Raw genomic sequence first — 26,077 nt, forward strand, 5'->3', positions numbered from 1 at the left:
TTTCTGCCAACTCCCAGTTTAACATACCGTCCCCCTGCCAAGGCCATTTGATTATAAATAGCAAAACATCACGTAAATGCAGGCATGTGGGGAGCAGATACAGCCCAGAAAAGTGGGCCACTGGGAAGAAGTATTTACTTTTTTTAGGGTCTGATCCTGTACAAACATTTAGTCATGCGAATAGCTGGCTATTCTTGAGCAGTTTCCCGAAATTCAAAGAGATTATTAACCTCAAAGGCATGAACACAATATCTTGCAAGATCCAGTTCTTGCAAGCCTTGTTTGGAAGTTTTTAATAAAATCATGGTAATTAAAATAAGAGGTGTATTTTGGAATCAGTTAGTTCTTCACAAATGTTACATATTGAAACAACAAAAATCTCATGGCCAGGTAGCCATCTCATGCACAGTTAACTATTTTTATCAGAGTCAGATTATAGTGTATGTGTTAAGTATTCATGAATTGATAGGTTTCTTCCTAATTTGTTGGTGACCCCAATGATCTGATACTGCAGGAGAAGATTTCACAGGAGGAAGAAAAAGGGAAAGCTGGAAAATGTCACTACACGGAGCCACCTCATCATATATACTAATTCTCTACCATTTGCACAGCACCAGTGACTTGGGTAGATGCTCTGTGGTCATCTGTGGAGACAAGGAGCCAAACCCCGACTCTCACCAAAGTCAGTGGCAAAACTCCCATTAACTTCAGTGGATTCAGGATTTCACTTCATGCAAACTATTGGGTCCAAAGATGGTTCTCCAATTACATCGCTCTACAGAACCAATCCTGCAGACGAAAAATACCTTTTACGGGATGCCATTAAGGCCTACTTGAAGTGTAAGCACTCTTCAAAAGCGTACCATTCATGGGACCACTTGAAGTCTGCTCTGACCATCTCTTCCCACAAAGCCAGTAGTCTTATGTACCTCATTACTTTTGACCGCACACAGAGAAGACACCACTATACAGACACTATGGAAGGTGAGGTTGCTAATGGATGTATGCTGAAAAATACATGCTCATATGAAAAGGCGGTACAGGATGTCCCCATTATAAAAGTCACAACAGCTAAATGCAACCACAGAATCACAGAATCATAGAATCATGGAATGGTTAGAGTTAGAAGGGACCTTAAAAATCATCTAGTTCCAAACCCCCTGCCATGGGCAGGGACACCTCCACTAGAGCAGGTTGCTCAAAGCCCCATCCAGCCTGGCCTTGAACACTTCCAGGGATGGGGCATCCACAGCTTCTCTGGGCAACCTGTGCCAGTATCTCACCACCCTCACAGTAAAGAATTTCTTCCTAATATCTAAGCTAAATCTACCCTCTTTCATGAGAGAGAAGAACTCAAGCCTGGACTTGTTGGAAACTTAAATGTGTCCAGGCTGAACAAAGGACACAGCTGACCATTGAGAGGAAGCACAGAGCTCTCCTCCTCCTCCACTCTCCTTCAAAGAGGAGGGGAGGATGCCACTGCAACAGATATAATGGCTAGAATGAGAAAAGAAGCAGTGAAAACCTCATTATTTCCCGGCATAAGCAATCTGGGTGGAAAATGCTTCTTGAGCAATGGCTTGGCAAAAGGAGACCCTAGCACTAACTCTGAAATAACAGATAATATCTGGGTCAGTAGCCTTGATTATCTGAAAAGGCATTTTAGTAGCATTTATCACGACAGGATCCAAACTCTCCAAAAGATCACTGCACCACTCTCCAAAATAAACTGCAACATTTATTTTACAGGAAGCTCTTCAGAGCAAGGTGGAATGAGATACTGAGTTTTGCTCAAGAGCTCACTGGGAAGGACAGAGGCAGATATGAAGCCATATCTTTGGAAACCCCCATCCTTTGCTTTCACTGTACAAGTGTCCTTCTGCGCTTTAATCCACTGGCATGTACTGCCTCTGTGTCAAGGGGAGGTGGATTTGGGATGGGATACAGAAACATGGTGAGTATTTTAACCCTCCCTATTGCAGCGCCATTTGCATGCCTGACATCTCGAAGGCCTGAGCCATGCTTTACATGGTTGGGATGTAGCCCCGCAAATGAACCACTGCCTTGCAAATTCACCCTGGCAGAAGGAGAGCCCCCTGCCACAGAAATAGGGAAAACCCTTTTTGGGGGGTTGTTTTTAGGTGGAAGATTGGATTCTGTAGAAAATATAAAAAATTATGGAGCAGTCTGTGAGTTTCCATTGGCCCCTGGCCATGACATGCAAAAGGAAAAAAAGAAAAAAAAAAAAGGAACGAAAACACTTTTTATCATTTTGTTCCTGTAGGAGGGCCCAGAAGCTGTGTGTCTTACAAGTGCCACGTTTCTTTGTTGCACTCCAGCAACCAACACAGATGCAGCAGGGCCAAGAGCTGGATGCTTACGCTTTGTGTATCTTGGATGTAAGGCTTTGGAAAATCTGCCTCTGAGTAATACAAATGATCACCTCATTCTCTGCTGGGAGTTGCATTCCCGCTGTTTACTCTGTACTTCTAATACTAACTCTTGTAACTTGTTTAATTTCCTGAGGCCCAGGTCAGTATCACTTAGAAATATATTTTTTTTTGTCATCTCACGAAAGCTGGATTTCATTTCCCAAATTTCCTTTTATTCGCACAAACAATATAGTTATTGATGGGACATAGCAAAGAGGACAGGCCCAGGTCTTGACTCCTCCTCACCTCTGTACTGATGCCAGCCACTGATGCAGCTAAAAACCATCTGTAAAATGTGTCTCATTGTCATTGGCACGAAGGATGAAAAGCAAGAACCTTGTTTTTCTCTATGCGTTCTGCATCCCAAACCTTTCCTAAAACTTTTTAATTGTAAAGGCTGATCCTCAATCTTATCTTCAGCCTGACCTGTAATCACAGTGACTGACAATCTGCAGTCAGACATGAGTACATACTATGAAGAAATCAGTGCCATTTCACTATATTTAGACCACTTTCATAGTCATAACTTTCTGAATGCCTTCATGAGTGCCAAGCTGTTAATTAATGATGGGGGTAATTCATCAGCCTGTGTATTGGTAAAACTTTATCAGCAAGTACGGCAGAATGGTAAAAGCCTTTGAAAGGATTTACTTTCCGTCTTGTTCCAAGACTAAGACCACGAGTGAGATGAGACAAACCACTGAGAGTTGGAGAAAGGAGCATAAACCCCTTGAAGCCAAACTGAAGTATTTGTTCTAGAGCTTTAGCTGTAAGTTTTACTCTGCTTTGAAATTTAACACAGTTTTAAGCTGGGTACCAGGCTCTGACCCTTCAGAGCTAAAAAGGTCAAGGAGCGTGTCCAAAACCCATGTCTGCTGAGGAAGCAGAGATGACCAGAGCCCCGCTGATAAAGCTGAGAGGGGTGCAGACTCCATCCTCGGAATGAATGTCCCCAACTCCCAGCAAAAAGCTGTGCTACCTTAAAACTCACTGATGACTTCTATGCCTGTGCTTTTCTTACCATGCCTTTTATACTTAACTACACTACTCAAGATTGATTCTTGGGCTCAAATTGCATCACCAGGATGGTTTTGTGGTCCATCAGGCTGTTCAGCTAGCTACGACACTGGCTCAGCGGCTTTTCTGAAAGGCTATGGACGCTAAGGGAAACCTTCTGTTCCCCTGCAAATGCACAGCCTAAATGCTCTTATCCAGCCAGTGCTCCAGAAACTGCAAAAGGAAATGACATTTGTGGTAATTGTGATAGCATAAAAACACAGTCTAATGCACACCTGGGGTGAAAATGTCATGCCATCGACTCCTTTCTGTTGCAGCTATTATAATAACCAAAATAATACCTCGCTTCATATATAATGATCCTTGCCCTGAAAGACTTACATCCAAAGCCCATTTCTGTCTGCAGCTGGTAGCGGGGTGATGCTCGGTCACCCAGGGCTAGTCAAAAGTCCATGAGCCACTCTTGTTTCAGCTACATAATCCTTGGGTAATGTTGGTGAAGTCATCCATGTGGAAAGGCATTATCTAATTTAAACCACTTAACAGAGGTCTAAATTATGAAAACAGGCAGATCAGGTACTTTTCTGTAGTCACTGCAGAGAGATACCATTGCTACAGCCAACTCAGACACAGTTTATCCCTCTCTAGGGTCTCCTATCTCTTCCATTCAGCAAGAGACGGTAAACAGCATGTGAAACCAGTTCCTTACTGCAAGCAGGAGGTGCACTATCATCTGTAAAGCACAGATTAGGACCTCCTACTTCATGCGATGCTCTTAAGTGCTCTGATATTACTTTAGCAAGGACCATATCAGCAGGCCGATATCCAGCTTTCTGCACACCTGCAGAATTTGACCTTTTGCCCCCAAATATGATTTCTGGGTTCAATCATTTTGGCATATCCTACTGCTGCACTACAGTCAACATACATAATTCAGCATTTCACTGAATCCTTATACAGATACTCAACAGCTTGGTACATGAGATTAAAGTCCATCATGGTTTTCCACGAAAATCTGGAAGACAAAGGCGGGGTTGTAAGAATAAGAGCGCAGAGTTATTTAGTAGAGGTTAATATACTACGTGACAGAAAACCCACTTCCATCCATGAATGTTAAACGATGCTCTCTGTCCTGCAGGTTTCACACAGCAGTGACTGTCGCTTACCAAGGGTGCCGTGCTGCTTGCTCACAGGTGTATCTTTTATTAGGGTCCTTCTCCATCAAATTCCGAATGAAGTCTTTAGCTGAAAAAAAAAAAAAGAGAAAAATTTAAAGGGACAGGGTTGATGCCCAGTTCTGCTGCAGGATGATCAGCCAACAGCACTGACCAAGCTACCAAGTGTCATCTGGCCACAGCACCAGAAAATGACCCTGGGTCATTTGTCATTTATTAGTATAGATATAACCAAAGGGACTTGGGACTAAATCCAAGCTATTTAGTATGGCAGATAAATGCTGAAGGCTCAACTCCCGCAGGTGTATTTAGGAGTGGGATGGATAATTCAGAGTCAGTAGAGTTCAAGCCTGCCAAGTCTCAGCTCCCTGGTCAGCCAAGTGCCCCTGACCCTCTTAGGGGTCTGAATACGGCCACATCTGTTGGAGATGCTGGTAAACTGAGTGGGAAAGGCAAGTCAGATGTCTCAGCAAGAGGAGCTTCTCATTGCTTCTCGCTCCAAGCAATCACTCGCATGGGCAGCTGTGAGGACATGTTGTGTATTTAAAAGCAAGTTACCAAGGAAAATGGGATCCCTTGGGCATGCAGTAGTGTGTTTTTAATCAACACTATAATGGAAGGAAGGGAGATCACAGCATGGCGTGCATCCAGTAGTTTCAGGAGAAAGTAGCTGAAGGAACTACAGCAAAGCCAAATATGGCAGGAAAATCTTTGTGCTGATTTAGGTGATGTACTTTCCCCCCAAAACGCAAAGGGGTCTGCCAGCAGACCTTCATATTTTCTCTGAAACCCCTCATGGGCTTAAAAAAACTTCTCATCACATATATTTTTAAGCAATCCATCACAATGATATCTGGACTGCAGATGTAAGCAGCGTGAAATGTTGTTCTATGTGGAAATAACAGGATATATAATCATCTTTAAAATAAAACACTTCTTTTTATATCTTCCCTGCCTTAATCAGTGGTACTAATGAATCAGAAAACTGCACTTCTGTCTGATACAATGTTCCTAGAATTCATTTATTCTCCTGTGAGAAACAGCAGTTGTTCCCCCAGGTTGGATGGAGCAAGGACACCGAGCTTTTGTGTCCTCTTGGAGACCACACAGCACATCAGTGGCACAGGCAGGGTACAATGCTGAACATGTCCCTGCTGTCACCTGTAGGCACTGATGCTGGCAGACCATGAGCTGTGCTGGAGCTGGAAGCCTTTAGGCACATTTGCCTCCTGTAACAAGGGCATATATCTGCTTCTCTGCCAGATTGACCAGAGCTATGGATTCATAGAATCATGGAATCACAGAATGATTTGGGTTGGAAGGGACCTTAAAGATCACCTAGTTCCAGCCCCCCTGCCATGGGCAGGGACACCTCCACTAGACCAGGGTGCTCAAAGCCCCATCCAGCCTGGCCTTCAACACCTCCATGGAAGAAAATTAAATGGCTTTGGCACTGGGTGTAGAACTGGGTGAGCATATGGGCAGCTATCTAGATCCAACCATGTGGATGGTACTCCCAATTTCTGAATCTGCTTACCTGTGTTGCTTGGAAGCCATTAATTACATAGGTTTGTCTCTGCTGTATACACTGCAGACTCGTTTCGGTACAGTGTAGTACAGTTTTGGTACACTGCAGTACAGTTTTAGTAACAGAGCTCAATTAGTTTGCCTTCTTATTATTAGTGACACATGAAACATCTGCATTTTGTTTGGATATGATGAAGTTAAACTGATATGTCTTTCTGGGACAGTCTTCTGCTGTCTTCATCTTCTGTCTTACGGTTTAGCACTTTGTGTATGACTGGATAAATTGGTACCTAGGTTGCTCTCCTGCAGAAATAACCTCCTGTTATTTGAGATAAAATAAATGCACATTCCCTATGGTTCTCAGTTACAAGGAGCTCCACACATGATGGAGGGTGCATTCTCACATCCAGCAAAGCATATCTGCAACAGGCAGGCATGCAGGCATGGTTGTTGCAAGTAAATGAGCAGCAACTTCTTACCAGACTCAGAGATGTCATCCCAATACGGAGAGTCAAACTCATACTCTGCCTTCAGGATCTGCTCGAAGAGTTTGGAGTCGTTTTCATCATAGAAAGGGGGATATCCACAGAGCCTAACAGAGAACAAGAAAAGAGACACATGACCCTTGGACCCATTGCAGCCAAGAAGGTGAGAAAGAGGGAAAGAGAAGAAGGAGAAACTCTGGTTTAAGACTTGCCCCAATAAGTTTTCCAGCAGGCAAGCCCTGCCACGAGAGAAATTTTTTCAGGGACACGTAAACCCACTTCTGGAGATTTGCATCGTCCTGGACAAAGAGGAATTCTACATGGAAACCTGGTGCTGTTGATCTTACACTGACTCAGGCAAATATCCTGGCCTCCCTCTGCATGCTTTTGGGTATTTAGCCAGGGGAATAGTTTTATTACACAGCCATGAGCCCTTCCATCCTCTCCTAAACATGTGTAAGAGGAGCTTCCATGGGCTACACCCTACATCCGCAGAGCACCAGTCCCTCTCATCCCTCAGCACAACCATTGCCCATCCAAGAGTCTTCTCCGTACTGGCTTCACTGCTCCAGCTGTCCTTCTGGACTGTTCTCACCCAACACCTTACACAAGCCACTTAACGCCAGCTTTACTCTCTCACAGATGGCAGAGAGGCAGTGCAGTGGTTCTGCAGACATGTGGGCACAGCAAAGACCCAGAAACTGAAGACACACAAGAGGTGACAACACCTACCCAGCCACATGCATGGCATCAGGATGGGCTTTGAGCACAACTTGTGGTCTCTATCTTGTGCAAGAGATTGTAGTTAGGAAGGTTTGCTGTACATCTGGAGAGCCACTGGCCACCTACATAGACCTCTTCTCCAGCACAATAGGGAGGAAGAGCTGGTGCAAAGCAGCTCTGTGGAAACCCCACAGAGCTATCAGGCAGAGGGCAGGATGCATCTGCAGGTTGTGCTGGGCACAACAAGGAGGACATCTGGGAGTCCCTCCATCTCTGCAGCAGAGCCTGCATGGGCTGCACATGGACCTGCTGCTGTTGGTGAGGCAAACAGAGAGCCTCTCCCCTTCTCACTTCTGCAAGTGATTTTGCTGCCCATATCAAATTGCCTGCCTTGCCTCAGGCTAACAACAGTCCTGTCCTGGTTTTCGGCATTTACAATCAGACTTCTCAGAAAACCTAGCCCCAGGACAAGCCAGACATTGAACATTATTTTCCTGGTTAGAGCTAAAACACTGAGGGTGCACCCTCCCAGTGCTGCAGACAGCAGGATAGTCACTCTGCTGCGGCAGGGCTCCTCCAGCCCTGCAGACACTGGGCATAGGAAAAAACACATCTGGCCTTGTGTTAAGCAAATGCAGCAATAAAATTCAGGTACTGGAGATCCCTGGTGTCCACCTGATGCTGCATGCAGCAGCCTGTCCCTCTCTGTGCAAACGTGCCAGCAAAGATACCCCTTCCTCAAGTTTTGATACCACGGTTGCAAAGTGTCAGATTTACCTCTGAAGCTGGTCCAAGGTTTTAGCAAACCCATCCTGCTCTCAGTTAAACAGGCCTTTCTGCCTCTATTGTCTCTCTGTAGAGATGTCCCATCTCTTATCTCTAGTCTATGGTGTAAATTATTCTTTCACATACTTTGCCAGTATTGAAATGATCTTTTTCCTACAGTTTTCTTAAACCCTGAGTCAATCAACCTCAATAAAGCATTTAATTGGAGAGAGACAGCCATTATGAACAGGCAGAAGATCTAGCTGAAAGACTACACTGCAGCAACCACAGAGCAAGGGTGGGGGGAAAACTGTAAGAAATTAAATACTCAAGTTATTTATAACCCACAGCCAGCCGTCTGCCCTGGAGGTTATTTGAACCAACTCAACACGTGAGGGTGAAAGGAGCAATGTTTTGTTAGCTCTGAAGAGCCAGTGTGCTTGATAAATAATTTAAATGCTGAGTGAGATGTTGATCTGCATCAGATTCATATTAACCTGGAAGAACTCTACTAAAATTTGCAGCATTATCATGAATCCGCTGTGGTTCAGCTGAACCTGAAATCTCTCTCTTTATCTCGCAAAGCAGATGAGCCAGTCCTCATTTGTGTCCCACTGGATGACTGCCATTATCAAAAGCAAGTAAGATAACCTCATGCCAGACAAGGCTTTACGTTCAGAGCAGCACTGCCTGTCTACTTAACGGGCACGTGCTTGTGTACGGGGCTTGATGCACTAACTCCTACGTGAAACCCAGTGGTGGAAGTGGCGTATGAGAAGGGCCATTAAAAGCAATTAAAAGCAATTTAAGCAAACACCAAAAAGCCACTATGCACCTGGATAAATGAAGGAAAAGCATCTGGTAACCTAATGCAGAAACTGCATCCACAACCGGCATCCAGCTCTACAGGTATCCATGAAGAATATTTATACAACTTGCTTTAATGTAATAAATATCAGCACTCAGGCCCCACAGTCTTGGGAGAGGATGCACACAAACTGATTTTCACCTTCTTCCTCTTCTGTCCCAGTGCTCAAGATTTTGGGTGCTTTACTGGGGGGTTTGGCAAGGCTGGAGTTGACAGCACCAGCACCACAGCTGTTGGGATGGCCACTGGGGTAGAGATGTCCAGGCTGGAGGAAAACGGCTCCTCCAAAGGCACTCGGAACCACCGCTCTGTCCCTCTTCCCTGGGGGACTCAGAGGGCTCCATATAAGAAGCCTGACAGCCCTTCATTAATTTCTTGCCTTCCTCAGCACTTCCCTTAAACAAAACCAAACCGCTCCGATAAAGCATTTTTGGGCGAGCAGACAGCTCTGCGCATGCTGGGGCGCTGGCAGGCTGCTCCGCAGAGAGAAATAACTCTCTTAAAATGTGCACTGTACTAATTACCTTGGCAAAGGTACAAGAGCACAAGTTAGGGCTGATGTGATTTATACACGCTCGTGGCAGCAAAAGGCAGAAGCAAACTGCTGAGCAGGGCAGAGCTGGAGGGCTATAACCCTGCGAGGGGAGGGGAGCAGAGAGACATGAACCCCAGCAAGAACAACAGCCTCTCCAGAGCCTTTCAATCTCTTTCCTACACACATCCAGCTCTTCTCTTGCTCCTCTGCGTGGCTTGACTATCTACACGTCTGGAGTATCCACTTCTGTGTCTGGGAGGTCACTGCAAGAGCGGGCGCTGGGAGGGCTGATGCACAAGGAGAGCCAGTGTCAAGCAGGAGGATACCAGGATGGTATGAGCAGGGCACAGGGCAGAAAACAGTCTGTTTTGGCACTAATTTTCCCTTGCTCGCAAGGGCTTGAGAAGTGTTAGTCACTATTACAGTCCATGGGCAGGGACATCCCTCCAAACCAGCCCCCTGCCTGAGAGAGGGCTGAGTGCAGGGCAAGAGCTGGTCCTGGCTCGGCCAGGGATGGGGATGAATCTCCTGCAAAGGGGGACCCAAGGATGTTCCTACGGGTGGTGAATCACTGAGGATCTATAACAGAAAGCATGTGAGAAGTGAGAAAGCTCCTTAGGTCAGAGGAGGTGACGTGCGGGAGGGGAACACCAGGGCATCCTGGCACAGAGAGGAGGTGGGAGCCAAAATTTAGGCTGTCTTGCTGTCCTTTCCCTTAAACTCAGAGTTTAGGAAGACACAGAAGTTTTAACGTTACTTACTTTAATGTTAGAACATTACTGGCTTTGCAGTAAGGGATGGGAAAGCCCCGGTAAATTAGCCCAACATGCAATTTATGGCTGGAGGAAATCTTGCTGGACTTCCAGCAACTGGGCCACCATCCAAAGTCCATAATAAGTTTTTATTTAATTCTTACAGATTCAAAATCCCACTGACTTAATTTCCATCTGCTGGGACATTTCTGTGTGAAAAAAATGACCTCACTATCAGAGGTTCTTCTGCTTTTCTTTAGATATGCAGAAATACAAAAATAACCCTTCTGTCTTCAATGTGAAAAAATCCTGCATTCTCCTGGGGGAGCTTCAGGCAGCTATTATTTGTCATAATTTTCTTGCAGTTTCACCAAATAAAAGCTTTTCAAAACTATTTAGCAACCTTATCACATCAGCAACATATTTTCCCTTAACCTCCTATTCCCAGTCTTGCCTTAAAAAGAATGGGATGCAGATAAGAAAAACACAGGTGGATGTACAAATGAAAGATATTGCCAGAAGTCATTCCTAGAAGCCATCAGGAGAGCACAAGAGGAATACCAAGATCATCTTCTCCACATCAGACAGAGAAGCAAAACCCATGCAAACTCCCATTACATATTGAGGGTGATATTAAAGGCTAAATAACCCATTCGCGTGGTCAGTGTACAACCTGCAACACGAGAGACACTGGGGTTAGTTTTACAAACTATTTTATAGCGAGATTAGAGCAAAGAATTCAGGAAGTGCTCAAAGACTTGAGATGTATGGTGTGGGAAGCAATCCAAGTGCTATTTATAGGAATAAACACATGTATTTCTTCTTATTTTGGGAAAGGACCCTCATACTGGCTGACATTGGTGCCCTCACGAAACTGTGGACAAGGACATACCAGCATGGGGAATAAAAAATAAAGAAGCAAGCAATGAGGAGCAATCATTTGGGGTTGTTTTCCCAGTGTTTAACTGTGTTATCCTGAGCAATCCAACATGCCCATGTACATTTTGCCTCCACTAATTCTCCAAACATGAAAATTATTCCCCACTTCCTTGCTTAGGTTTGTGTGTGATGCTCAGCAGGTGAGATGGCTGATCAGCTTTTCCCAGTGCATGACTCCAGGACAATGGTGGAAACTTCTTCTGGAATATTATACTTTGTACTGTCCCTGGTTAATCCTTCCCTACAAACACCATTGATGATTTCATGCACATCTATTTCATGAAATCATGTTTTGAAAATCAAAAGCAACTCAGCAGCAAAGTAGTACGGAAAGAGAATGATCCAAGATTTATGTCCAGATAATCATTGTTTATAAATAATGCTAACAAACCAGTAATTCTCTTGTCCTCTCAATGAACAGAATCAGAAGAAAACAGGGCAAAATGTGTTCAGCCCAGTACAGAAGAGACAGGAGGTGTTGAGTATGAATAACCAGGGGATGAGGCAGAGCATTCTGTGGACCCAGGTGCTTTTCCAGCTTTGGAACCTGATTTTCTATATTTTGCATAAATGAACTAAAATCTTCTCTATATCAGGTATGCATGCAATCAGTATTTTAGCTCCCCAAGCTTTTGTAATCCCTCATGTCACCCAGACAGGTCCAAAATCCAGCTTCTGGGAATCCAGTCATCTCTTGCTCTTCTTAACACCTTCTGTTTTTAAACTGAACATATATCAAAACTACCTTGTGATGAGTAGAAAGCGGAGCTCAACAGCGAGGCTGTTTCAAATCGAGAAATGTTGCAACTGGAATAACAGGAAATTTCAGGCTGCTAAAATTAGTTGCTGTGAATAATGACTTCTCATGCAAAACAGGTTTTGATAAAAACTCTGCTGGTGCAGCCTCTACAATCTGGCTGTCATTAACGAGAAACATTAGAGACTGGCACTGAAACAAAGGTATTCGTTCCTAAGACATTCTTCACCTTGCATATCACAGAAACAAATATTAGTCTAGAGCATTGGTGCCACAGAAACAGTTCGTTCTTCCAGTGTCATAAACTGAAGGCTCTCATGTGAGACTGAGCTTGTGTCTGCAGGCACTCAAACCACTTATAGTAATAATAGCTCAAAGCATCCTTAATTTATGCCTGGCTTCTGTGCTGGATTCCCCAGAGTTTCCATCTTCTTAAATGACAACAGCCTGTTCAGAGTGGCTGTGAGGATTCGTGGGAGAGGTGGGGAGGTGATGCAGGATGATGTGCTTGGATCGCCCTGTGCATAAATATGTCTCCGACTGGTTTGGGTATGTGCAAGTAGCTCCAACTGCGCTGACTGTGGAGCTGGAAATGGCATATCTGGACAGATGTGGGGATATATTGGAATTAATAACTCCTGCTCAGGGCAGGATTAACTACCAGCATGGCACCAGGCTGGCTATGCTGCTGGTGTTTGTGGCATCTCAGCGCCGGCTCTGCCACCTCTGGTGGTGTGGCACTGCTGAGACAGCAAACCTAGATGTTAAACCTGTGCCCATCACTGACGGTATCAGACACCCCAGCAGGGCTACTTCCTTCCAGCTTAGGGAAGGACCCGTCCTCCTCTCTGTCTTTACCATACCCCTGACATCCATTTACGAGGTTGTGTCTGTCTGCAGTTTCTGGCTATTCCTGAAGGCCTGGATGAGACCTAGTTCAAAGTAAGATGTGGGCTGGGCTTCTAAGCTCCCATCGCAGTCAACAGAGGTGGAGTCAACAGAGACAGGAGGTTGACGCAAATGTACCATAAAGCAGATGAAACTATACTGTGAAGGCAGAGTATGGAGCAGGGTGTGATCCAGTAGCCTCAGCATGGACATCTGGTGCTATTTGACACAGCCCATGGTCTTCCACTTGGCCTCCATCTGCCACTCCAGAAGGAAGGTCTCCACAGTGATTTAAACTTGCCAAATCCATGTGGCTGTCCTGGACACCCCAGTGTGGCACTAAATGTGTATGTTTAGGCAACTGAATAGTACATCCCGGTGAAATGACTGCTTGCATTGACCTAGGCTGGGTTGAGGTGCCCACGTGTAGAGCCCAGTGCCACTGGAGAAGCTGTCAAGTGCATAGGACCCTTGTTCCCAGCTGGCAGATATGCCATGGGGGGCTGGACTGTCCTGCAGCCCCAGCTTGAGACTAGGTGGAACACTGTAGGTGACTGAAACAGCACTAAGCACCTACGTTAGGGTAACCAAAGTGAGCCCTGGAGTGCTGCTGACTGTAACAGGAGCTGAAGGATGTAGGTCACATGCAAAAATGTCCAAGGAGGTGGTTTGATCTCAAGACCCAATCCACCCAGGCAGTAGCCATCTGGCAAACACATTACCATGCTCCTTCTATGGCAACACATTATTGCCATTCATTTTGACTGTACATAGCACAAATCAGGTCCTTATTACATGAAGCACAGAAACCCTGAAAAGGTTTTCTTGTCCTTCAAACATGAATTTCTACAGACTCGTTCTTACTAAACTGATTTAAGCCTTCAGGGTTGGGAATTCCCCATCCAGCAAATGAGGAATTTAGATTTGAGGAGTGTGTACACCTTTCTTGACAAGCCCAGCACATGCTGATTTGGAAAACAGAGTGGGAAACAACTGAGCTGAACCTTGCAGAAAGAGCAGCTTCGCTCAGGAAGGTGTGGAGCGGAGGTTTATGGATGAGATTGAAACCTCCCACCTATCGAAGATATGTTCATTAACCGAGTGGTGGAGGACACATTGCTTAGCACTGCCTCATCCATGCTCCTCAACAAGACACATAAAGACAACAAGTGAAATAACAAGAAGTCTGCCAGCCAAAAAGACCTTTGGTACGTGAGCCATGGTTGAATGGGACTGAAAACTTGGAGGAAAGCAGAGCCAAGTTTATTTCCAGGCAACCAGGATGCAGCAGTTCACCCCTCCTGTGGGCTGCCAGATGGACACAGATTTTCATAGTGGGTATTTGACAATAAACTGAACCTAGGCAGTGGTCAAGCCCAGAAGTGAGGCAGTGTACTGCTGTCTTCCACCCGCATCCTCCTTCCTCCTGCTCTCTCAAGCTAGCACTCAGAAAAGTACTGCAAAAGCAACAGAAAAGACTCTACGTGGCTGGCAAGGACCAAAAATGTCAAAAAAACCCAACCTCTTGGCTTTCCATGCTCAGGTTTGCTTGTGGAAGATGGCAAATTTGGGCCAGCACACACCATCCTCATCTAAAAGTGCACTAGGGAATGATGTGTGAAGCAGCCTCCGAAGTGTTTTGGCATGTCTGCTGTCTTCCTCACTGCTATAGCATGTCCTGCTGAGCTTTGCCACGAAGTCAGAATCAGCAGTGTTGATTTTTGCTTTGTTATGCAAAATTTTTTTGCATCCTGCTATTGATGATTGCTCCAAGATAAATCCATTCCCCTGCAAAGTTTTGTACTCAACAAGTTTTCAAATATTCATGTAGATTGGAGGGGCAGTCATAAAGCTGATGTTTTTAGGCAGGACTTTGTTTTAAATAAATAAACATACATGCAAAGAAATAAAGCTTTCCTATACTATCTTAATATAAAAAAAGCTATTTTGGGTAGCATATAACATGCTCAAGACTAAATGAAAATCTAAAGAATGAACATTGCACAGAATGGATAATACAGCAATGAGGTGTGTCCCGGTAAAAATAGTTCTATTACAGCATCAAAAAGTTATTCATGTTGACAAGCCATGAAATGTTTGCATAAGGAGAAAGGGAATAAAGTAGGAATGCTTTAATGCTGTGCCTCATTGGAGCTGCTTTTTCCTTCAGCCTTGTATAGCTGTGACAGTTGTGTAAAGGGGAGAAACAAAAAGAGGAAAAGACATTTGTTTCTGCAGCAGTCAACAGCTACACAGCAGCTCTGTGCTCTCTTGCACAAAAGGAACGGGCTTGCTGTGCTCCGCGTGGTCACCTCGAGTCAGCCCATGGGGATGGCCTGACCTCTTCTCGAAGACCCGCATGAATAGCTCCTGCTTCAAAGTCTGCTACACTGTGCAGAAGCAACCAAAGCAATTGTTATCTGAATGATATACATGGAGTCATGAACTTGAGCCCTGAGCATAGACCACCCCAATCAAGACAGGTCCCTAAGCTCGAGGGAGTCTTCCTACAGTTTCACAGACAACAAGTTCTGCATTTTCCTCTCAACCCAAATATTAGCAATGTTTTCATATGCTCATGCACACAGAGCTGGATACAGATGATGGTGCCCAGAAATGTTACAGATGCCCTTTTCTGGTCACCCCTGGTGACCACAGTGGCCAGGACACCTCTCCAATCATAGAATCATAGAATTGTTAGAGTTGGAAGGGACCTTAAAGATCATCGAGTTCTAACTCCCCTGCCATGGGCAGGGACACCTCCACTAGACCAGGTTGCTCAAAGCCCCATCCAGCCTGGTCTTGAATGCTTCCAGGGATGGGGCATCCACAATTTGTCTGGGCAACCTGTTCCAGTGTCTCACCACCCTCACAGTAAAGAATTTCTTCCTAGTTTCTAATCTAAATCTTCCCTCTTTCAGTTTAAAACCATTACCCCTCGTCCTATCGCTCCACCCCCTGAATCCTTCCAAGTGTCGCTGGGACGCGAGCTGGCTTACCTACTTCCATGGCTCAAGCACTCGAGGCGCACCCACATCTAGAGTACTGGCTATCCCTGCCATGGAGACAAGCCTGGATATAAGTAAAAACCTTTTCCTTATGAGGACACTCAAGCTGTGGAACAGGTTGCCCACAGACCTTGTGCAGTCTCCGTCTTCAGATGATTTCAAGACACAACTGGATAAAGCCCCAGGCAACCTTGTATGGCCTCAAGGACAGGACATTCTGAGGTCCCTTCCAATCTAAATTACTCTAGTAAGCCTTTGTGAAGAAGAGTGGAAAGTACTGAATGAGGACAGGCACTAAATCTCCATAAACATGAGTTCTGAGATCTATTCACCAGTTTGGAGAATGCACAGAAGTCCTGGTCCCATAGCTTTCTCAAACAACCAATCCCCACTCCTTTGAGCAGCAGTTAGCCCCATTAGGAAAGCAAATCTCAGCCATGAATGCAGAGGCTTAATGGAAGAGTGACAGAACTGACAGGGCAGAAATCAGCTCACCCTTTCATATGGGATCTGATGGTTGGATGTGTTAAGAAAAATGATCCCTCATTTTCAGTAAAATTTCAATTCTTTGTATTATGTTTTGATGCGAATAATTCGCTGCAGTACAAGAAAAGCTCTTCCCCCCTTGTGTCCCTCTGTGCCCTCCCTCCCCAGGGAAAAAAAAGCCATTACGGTGATGCCTTGAGAGAGGTGGCACTTCAGGATACACCCGTGGGCATGATGCTGTGCTCTGTGGACATAGCCAAATTTGTTGCTGGTCAAAGCTAACCCGAGCAGGGGAGGGAACAGGTTCAGTAATGTCACAACCTAGACAAGCCTATACTATTGCATACAATGTAGCTCAGGTGGGAACAAGGATTTTTTGCTTTTGAAGGGTCTTGGTTCATTTCCTACCACTTCTGCCCAAATTTGAGCCTTTATGTAATGGTGAGGTGTCCAGGGTTCAAGTTATCCTGGGTCACAAGTGTCAGAGATTAACTTTTTTGGCCCAGACTAAGTGGGTAATTATATGGTGGGAGAGCATGTTGCAGGTCCCAAAGCTGCCTGTGATTGAAAGCCCAACGGATACTCACAGGATGTATGCGATGACCCCGATGGACCAGCAGTCCACGGCTTTGCTGTAGGGTTTCTGGGCCAGCACTTCAGGAGCTAAAAACAAAAAGCCAAACAAGCACATGTTACAAGACCAAACATATAAATGTGGCCAAGAGGTAGGACCCTGAAACTTGAAGCTCCCTGAGACCTTGTGTTGTTGCCCTCCACATACAGCCCTTGCATTTGGAAATATCCTGATGTTTTTGAAGCTCATATTCTCACAAAGAAGGATGAGACCTAAAGTGGGGCAAACTCCCTATTTTCTACCCCTGAGGACAGAAAAAAACCCCAAAGACTGAAATATGCATGAGAAGCAGAAGCCCACCACCTCTCTGTCAGAGGAATTTTAGGAAACTTGAAAGAAAATGAGGCCAAGCTTTGCACTGGTGCAGAGATGCACATTCACCCTGACAGCCTCACAGCTCCACCTCATCGTGCTGCCAAACGGGGGATTTCAAGAGGCAACTCGGAAAGGACAGGGTGGCAGGGAGGTGATAAGTTACATCTGCAGGAGAGGAAGGAGAGCTGCTGCCATACCTCCCAACAACTGCCTTCTGAATCCTGCTGGATGTCAGAGGGAGTCATTTGTCCTTCAGTCTCTGGAAACACAGATGCCTCAGAAACGGAAGCGAAACGTAGCAGGAATTGGACACATGCACAAAGAAACTGAGCCTTCTGCCTCTAGAGCTTTCAGCTACCAGAGTCCGAATTTTTCTAGAAGTGAGAACTTGGCATTTATTGAAAGCCTTTGTGGGTCTGCTTTCCTGTCTTACACCAGTGAGAGTTAAAAAAGTGCCTTTTTTTGTTTGGGAGCCTGAAGTATTTTGTTTTCCCTGTTGGGACCTTTCAGTGCAAATGCTTAAACCTAAATTTTAAAACCCTGTGACTCTAATCTTTTTCATGTAAAGAAGCTTTTGCTTTTTTTTCAAAGCCAAATGTCCACAGTAATGCCAGAAATCACTGCTTGTGGCATTCCTAAAGCAGACTTGCCGCACTGGGTTTTAAAAAGCACGGTACTTCCTCTGAGCACTTTGGAGTTCAAATGCTGCAAGAAAATCATGAAGGGGCAAGTTCCTGCAAAAATATTTCTTTGGGCTTACACCTTCCTCTGGTAGGAGCCTTATCAATATCAAAGCAGTTAGTTTCTTGAAGAATAGTGAAAAAATTGTGAAGCACATAAATGTATTAGAACTTGAGCCTCACATTTGGTTGCTACATATGCTTTGGTGTACTGGTAAGGACTCTTCAAAGAGTTATCTTGTTAAGCTAGGCAAGTCAGCAAAACTAAGGTCAAAACTGCCAGCAACGAAGGGAACAGGAAGCCATAATGAGACACAGAAAAGATTTTCTGATGCTTGGGCATGAGAGCTTATAGAAGGGACTGAAGGGAAGACAGTGCATGAGGCAGATGAGGGCATCCACGTTGCATTTCCACAAGCAGCGGAATGATGGCAAGGGTCAAGTCACACTGGGGACACATTGTAAAAAAGAAGAAAATCCAGGAGAATGTGGGTAAAAATATAGCTGGCAGTCAGATTGTGAAGACTTTTGAATATTGGGATATGCCCCAATCTGCAGCACAGGGTAAATACCACCCCAATCTTAAAAGTCATCCAGAAAACTGGGACCGTTGCATGTATAAGAAATTAAAATGATGGTTCTGTTCGTATATTGTTAATCCTCAAACACTGTTGCAATGTGTGAATGCTCCAACACCTATCCACTTTGTGCCAAAGGATTCTTTCCACCATACCTAGTATGAACGGCTTCCTAACCTGGTCCTAGGTGCTTGTCAGAAACTTGTACCCCAATTCCTGAGAAACTCCTGACTCCTTCCAGGACATGGGCACGCTGCTGTATTGAGATAAAGGTTAAAATGTTCTTACTACAACAGGGGACAGAGCTGTGGAAATATAGAAGGCATCTACAGTTGGCACCGAAAATATAACTCCTTTCCCAGCAGCTGGGGCAGGGTCTGCGTGTCAGCTTGGTGCTAGTCACTCTAGTGGGGGTGAATTTGAAGACAAACTTGAGATAAAAGAATGAGGCACTGGAGAGTTATCATATTTGGCCTGCCACTGCCTCCCAGATAACCTGGCAAGCTGGGACAGTCTGGCAAATTTACATTTCTCTTGTTTAAAACAGCTGTTCCTCAAAGTTCCTCAAGACAACCTTCCCAGACAACTCTTGTGTCCCTTAATCTCACTCTTTCCTTCCCCATTCATCAAAATTTGCCTCCAAGTTTTCCTCTAAAAAGAATCTTTTTCCAAAATGTGCATCAAATAGGGTTTGTAAGAATCAATTTCTTTTTTCTTCCATTCCTTGTGGCTGAATTTTGTGACAAAATATGTGGAAGAAGGGAGTTGATTTTCCCCTGCCCTCAGGTGATTAGATGTCTTCCAACTCTCCAGTCCTTCCAAATTCCCAATATTTTCTTCACATAGCTCTTCTACCTTTGACCGTCTGCTCCTGTTTGCATCATTTTCAAGACTGGTAAACATTTTAAATCTTATATCCCCCAAAGAAAACATTATGCAAATGGCTCCTGAGCACCACGGATCCTAGTGAGCTCCTGACATTATACAGATATGCCACATTAACATAACAGAAAACAAATCTGAGACAAGGGAATGTGAGCTATATAAAGATTCTCCCTCTTAAAACATCAAAGCTGAGCTGGGGCATTTCTCTCTGTTTTAAAGGAGTGAAGAGCACTGATAACAGACAGTTGCTGCTGCGGATGGTGGAAGTGAAGCAGGTAAGAACACCACAGGATCAAGCCCAAAGCAAGTATCTCGCCTTTTGGTAAACTTTAAAGAAGGCAGGCAGGAGGTTTAAATAATTATTTTAAGGCCAAAAGGCTGCTTTTGATTTTTGTTCCAAAGAGCAGACATGCAACAGGAATGGGAGAACATAGCTTAGCATCATCTGTCTCTGATATATGGAAAAGAAGGAAATATTTAATGAGCAGAAAAACAAGTCAGAGGAGCTCTGATGGTAGATCAGTGCCAAAAGGCAAAAGCAGAAGAAGCAAGGAAAAAAATCCAAGAGCTGACGGCACTAAAGGATCAACACAGACGACTGAGGAGACAAAACAGCAGTAAGAAGAATGGGAAAGTCAAAGCTCCCATTTGTGGTGCTGGGGAAATTCCATCTGAGCTTCCAGTACCGCACCGCCCCAGGGAATCACTGTGTGCTCAAATGCTACACGACAGTCAGCCAGAGACAGGGGAGTCGATGCAAACCTGGACGCTTCCTCCACTTCCAGGAACTGTGTTTCAGGCCGAATCAGCATTGCTATTGGCCACACATGGCAGGTAAAATGTTGGGTAGTGGTCCCAGAGCCTCTTCCCACCTGCAGGTGCATGAAGATGTGCTTCCCAGGGCACTCCACTTTCAGGCCAGATGATCTGCTGTTTTACAGTTAGGGTTTTCTTTGTTTAGTTATGTTTTGTTTTTAATAAGAGAAAAAAAATGAAAAGGCTTGTTTCAAATGGAGATTTTAAGAACAGGTACAGAAAAGGAACATTTGGAAACCTTTCAGAGCACTATGCCATAGTGCAGCTATGCTAATAAGCTCCCTAAAAATGCAGCTGCTGGATGCCAAAACCAGCAATCCATGTTCTTGCAAAGAGCTCAAGTGATGGGGATTGCTCTGATACTTTAAGCCTGTTGAACAAACTGTACAAGTCATGAGGGTGCCTGTTCTTCATACCAGCCTCCTACTTAAAAGCCATTCTCCTTCACTCTCCCATGATGGTGCTACTCCCAGCAGATTTTGCTGTCTCACAAGAACTCAGTCTAATGCTATTTTCTGTGGTTTATATGGCTTCACACAAGTTGCATGCCAGAAGGAACAGGGCATTTGAACAAAGGATGGTGGTTTTGAAGATCCCCACAGGACTGACAAACCAGCAGGCTGCCGTAAATGTGGGAGGAATAAAAAGATCTAAATAGGGTCAAAATCACCAGGAACCTGCTTACATTGGGCAGGGATACAGCTCAGTTGGCCAAGAAAATTGGCCTGGTGCAAGCCAGGACTACTAGTTTCAGCTGGTAACTATTTTAGTGCCAGTTTCCATCATGTAGGAAGGTCGTACAAGTAGAGAAGGGGAAACCTGGGCTGCACAGGAACGAGATGGCCATAAAATCTGAGAGGGAAGGTGAGTAACAGGCAGAGTTTGTAAGGGACACCAAAGGGAGATAGTGCCAGCCCCATTGCTTAGGACTTGAAGGTACCACCTCAAGAAGATGGGACAGAGAGGAAGAACCCTGCACCACTGAGAAGATGGTTGGATGCACAAAGGGCCAACCCAGCTCCTCCTGAAGCCAAAGACAGTGCAAGAGCAGCTTGAGGTCCCCTGCTGCCATACAAAGCATCTTCCTCATAGGGCAAACAGGCTGAGAGGCATATGAAGCAGATTGACCACCAGACCAGAGTCCCTCTTCTACTGACTCCTGGGATGAAAACAACTTCCTTCTCTCTCACACAGTCCTCCAGTGTTCATTTTGTTCTTGTTGGTCAAGACTTTGCAGTTCTGTGCAGTTTCCGAAGGACTGCAGGGTTTTGGTGCAGCTCTGCTGGCTTCTTGGGCTCCTGTTGCCCCTATTTCATGTTGCTGGGTCAGATTTAGATAGCTGTCATGGAACATAATGCAGCTACAACCACACGCAGGCAAACCCTGTTTCAGGATACAGCAACAGAGCTGAGTGATCGCACTGTCATGAGCTCGTGCCTGCGCAAACCCTGGTAAGAGCAGTTCCCATGCTTTGTTTTTACTTTATTACTGATTTTACTGCCTAAACAACTCCTGGGGCTGCTTTTTGCTTATAAGGTTTATTGAATATTTTCAAACTTTTGATTCAAAAGATACTGAGTAAGTCAAAATTCAGCATGGAAATCTATTGCTTACTTAAATGCTTTGGTCTTGCACAGGGCTAAGAGAAACACATGGCTTTGATATGGTCTGAAATTGCTACTGGGTTTCTGATAGATCTGAAAGGTGTGAAATGACCTTTCATAAAAGCACTATAGAGAATAAAGTGACTGAGGTGGGGTGTACAGGGACCAACCACACATCCAGGGTCCAGCCCAATTCCTATGACAGGGAAATACAACAAAATTTTACTTGAAGCTGGGTTGGGACTCAATGCAAGAATTTTAAATCTCAGAAGGATTAAGATATTAGCCAGCCACAAACACAGTTCATAATTCAGCATTTCTGCAAAAGGAGATCAGATTGCCGGAGACAGGCTTTCTAACATTTTTTTCCAAACTTCTCAATGCTCATAAGCATCTTGTGAGTCTAAGTCCCATCTACAGAAGTAACCAAAGCTTTTGAGAGACCAACTCTCATGGAAAGTAAGTCAGTGAGACCTAGTTCCCAAACAGCCAAAATCTCTTTTAAAGAATTTGTTGAATGACTGGAGTCACCTCCTGGTGAGTGCCAACTGATGTACCTTGAGGGTGACTCATTTTCAGGCAGTTTTGAACACCTTCTTCATCAAAATCAAGTTTTTATAAACAGTCGCAAGCCAAGCAGCCCATGACCAATCACTAATGACTTATACAGATCTTGCCCATAATCACAGAGATCACTCAGGGTTTTGAAAACACCACTTCTTCTCCAGTCTAGAGATGGGGTGGGATCCGTACAAGCCAGTCCACATGCCTAATTTGCAATGAAATGAGTCACACAAGCTCCCTCATCTTACTCAATTTAGGTGCTATCTAAAAGTTGGGCATCTAGTCCCACGTACACTCCTTCCATAAGAAATGGAGAGAGAGAGATAAAAGTCCTAAGCAGATAAGAAAACAGAAGACCTTTTCATTACAAGAGGTTGCATCATCAGACCCTCTTTTCAGTAAGTAAACATTTCGATTTGCATCTTAACAAAAGTGCCTCAACTAAGTCTAATTGTGTTAAATTATCCTAATCTTCATCTTTTCACCGTGGGACCAAAATCTCTGACAAAACTCCTGAAAGAATGAGATCTCTGAACTGTTGACAGTAATTTAATCTGTAAGGCAGAGCCTCAAAAGCTAATGTGCTAATGCACTACCAGTTATGCACACTTTAGATATACTCTAATTTGATAAGCAGCATTTTGATTATCAGAAAGAAAAGTGATATTTTCTAAAAGTTTAATTGTAATTACACCCTCCCTTATTCAACGAATTTCTCAACCAGATAAACAGGAATTTAGTGTCTTGGGTACCACCATTCTTGGAGCTGAAACTACGAAAAGCTGGGCTAGGAATTGAAACACCCAGAGTTGAAAGTATATCCTAATCAGGAAAATTAGGTAGAGATGACAGGGGGCTTGCACACTTGCAAATACTTGGAAAGGGCAGCAGATATGAGTTAAGATCAGGTTTGCTACCAACTCAGAAGCTTGTCCAGTAGAATCTGACTGGGTCCGCTTCTGGAGATGAAGAAGTATAAATAGTAGCAGATTTTAATGGCTAATTAACCACACCCTTGGCATGTGATGCATGCCTTTTTTTCTAGGAATTTAAAAGGAAAGTGCTTAAACTGACAAAAATAATTAATTCCTCATAAAATATTGGAAAATGGGATGTTCTACATATCTTTAAAGAAAAGTGCCATGAATTACATTGTAAGTGATGGATTCCTGAGTGTTACTTAAACGCTAAGTAAAATCACTTGGAAAAAAACCCAGAAAGAGTTGGCAGGACACTTCATGGGGCAACACTGTGGTCCATGTCTGCCCCAAACCAGATGAGGACATGTATTCATGTGTTGCTGTTAGGAGAAACAACTTTTACATTTATTTGAGGGCATTTTAGGTGGGTGCTGCAAATTGGGAGTGATGCTGGAAGGCACGAAAGCTTGTGGATGCGGAAAAAATTGCAGCCCAGGTATGGAGAAGCCGTGTCATCAGGTGTAACGCTCACGGAGGCCCATTTGTGGGCATCACCACAGTGACTGACCACAAAATTTTTCTGTGCTTGGAAAATGTTGTCTGGGCAACCAATTATGTATTTTTAAAAAAGCAGCACTAAAGAGGAGCTGTCTCCCATGCAACAAAAAGCAATAGAACAAATATTTAAAGCGGTTTTCTTTGTGAGAGAGGGGAACAACTCCTGTCAGCACTTCAGAAATAAGCGGCCGTGACCTCTTGAACCACGATGAGTAAATCCTGCGCTCAGCAAGGTAACAACGGGCCTGGAGGCACTTCTGTAGCTATCAGTGCCCAGACCATGAGTAATGAGAGCTCTCAAACATCTCTCAAAGCACTACAATTCATGTCACATGCTCCAAGAGCTTCCTCTCCAAAATAGCAAGTTTTCTTATGTAAATGGCACTCTGAGAGGCCATATGAGATCACTCGGTGCCCGAACATAGTCGCACTCCCTCATTTTCATCAACGCTTCAGCAAACATCATCTGAGCTTCCCCGTGTCTCGCAGGCTTATTCTAGTCAGTGCCCATTTCAGAACAAAATAAAACATGTTAATTAAGGACAGAAGAGCTGACAGTAAAAATTATGAAAATTGCAGTCTCAGCTCGATTTCTGCTAGTGCTTTGGAAGAAGTTTTCCAGTCTGGTGTGATTACACAAGACAGCTATTCAGGCTGCATAGAGTGCATCCTGACTCATATGTCTTAAAATACAAAAATGATGGGCTGATGGCTTCACCGTGGGGAGACCAAAGAAATCTATTCCTTTTCCTGATGTTATCAGGATAGAGTGTGCCTGTGCAGTGTGAAGAAAATGCCCGGAAAAAGGTATTCCTGTGACAAATCTGGATCACTGGGTCATAGCAACATCATCTCTTTGAGTTCTTGTACCATGGCATCCTCAGAGCTACGAAAACACAGGTGAGGTGGCGGCTGCAAAGCAAAAGGAGCTTCTCTGACTGCTGGAAAACATCAGGTCCTTCCTACTGGAAAGATGTGAGACAAATCTATCCCTGGGGAAGCCACTGTCATTTCAGTTTCAGGGATTTCATAGATACCCCGGAGATTAATTTTACTGCCTCAGCTGACTAATTGGTATCGTAGGAGGCACAGGCTTGCTGGCTGTCTCATGCGTGAAGTGAGCCTTTTAAACTGTGTTTGCTCAAACAGACCCTGTCATCACCTGCCATATAATTCTCATACTCAGTTACTTTAACTTTTTTAAAAGGATGCTGGTAAACATAATGGTAATCAGCTGGGTACAATCACCCCTGAATGGACAAAGTACCAAAGAATAAATGATAGGAAACAATTCGATACTGTCCAGGAAGGCTCAGAGATCTAAAAGGCTTCTGCATACTGACATTTAGGAGTCAGTAACTTAACATGGCTGGAACAGAGGATGACTGAACGTGTCTCAATAAATGTAGTCTTTCATTTTACTATCTTCTATCAGGGGAATCTGGCAAATGCTATCCCTTATGATGAAAATAATATCTTACATTAGGTAAAGCTTCTTGGTTTTATAGGTGCTTGCAGAACCAATGCATTTGAGGATACTCTTCACATGCCCCTAACAGCTCCAGGCAGTGTCTTTGAGAAGACATATTTTGCAAAGGATTAAAATTATGAAAGTGAAACCCACAGTCCCTGACCTGGATCGAAGGACGTGGACCCAAAGTAGAAGAGCACACAAGACAGAGCACCAGTAACTTCTGAAATCTCTAGTTCTAATGAACGTCTGTAAAATCTCATGTGCTCTATGCAATGGCACTGGAAAATAAGTATTATTCCCTTTTCACTATGCGTCTGTATTGCAGCTGGGAAGAGTGGACAGACAGTATAACCAAACCTCTTACCAACATAGCCAGGAGTCCCACAGGCTGTAGACATCACATCTCCTTTACCCTCCATCTTTGACAATCCAAAGTCACTGATCATGATTTTTGACTCTTCATCCTGGCTGTAGTAAAGCAGGTTCTCAGGCTAGAAAGGAGAATAAGAGGTTTGAATATGTAAGTCCAGTAACAAGGTCTGTTGGTTGATGCTTTGCATTTAATACAATCCTTAGTTACATCATATGCCAATATAATTTGGTTCCAACCCTAAAGAGTTGCTCTTAAAACCTATATGGAGATCCTCTCCAGACTCCTGTATGGCAACTAATGGAAGAAGCTGATACCTTCA

General features: G+C 44.3%; 1 protein-coding gene across 1 annotated transcript in view; it reads right to left on the reverse strand.

Moving 5' to 3' along the window:
* CAMK1D (calcium/calmodulin dependent protein kinase ID) overlaps window positions 1-26,077 on the reverse strand; it is a 230,078-nt gene that overhangs the window by 11,328 nt on the left and 192,673 nt on the right. The window contains exons 5-8 of the mRNA XM_074167206.1: window positions 25,750-25,876; window positions 16,945-17,020; window positions 6,631-6,743; window positions 4,616-4,694 (exon numbers count right to left, since the gene is read on the reverse strand). Coding sequence (XP_074023307.1) covers window positions 4,616-4,694; window positions 6,631-6,743; window positions 16,945-17,020; window positions 25,750-25,876 — 395 coding nt within the window. The remainder of the gene's footprint in view (window positions 1-4,615; window positions 4,695-6,630; window positions 6,744-16,944; window positions 17,021-25,749; window positions 25,877-26,077) is intronic.

This window comes from Numenius arquata, chromosome 2 (genome assembly GCF_964106895.1).
Source record: "Numenius arquata chromosome 2, bNumArq3.hap1.1, whole genome shotgun sequence".
Taxonomy (NCBI): Eukaryota; Metazoa; Chordata; class Aves; order Charadriiformes; family Scolopacidae; genus Numenius; species Numenius arquata.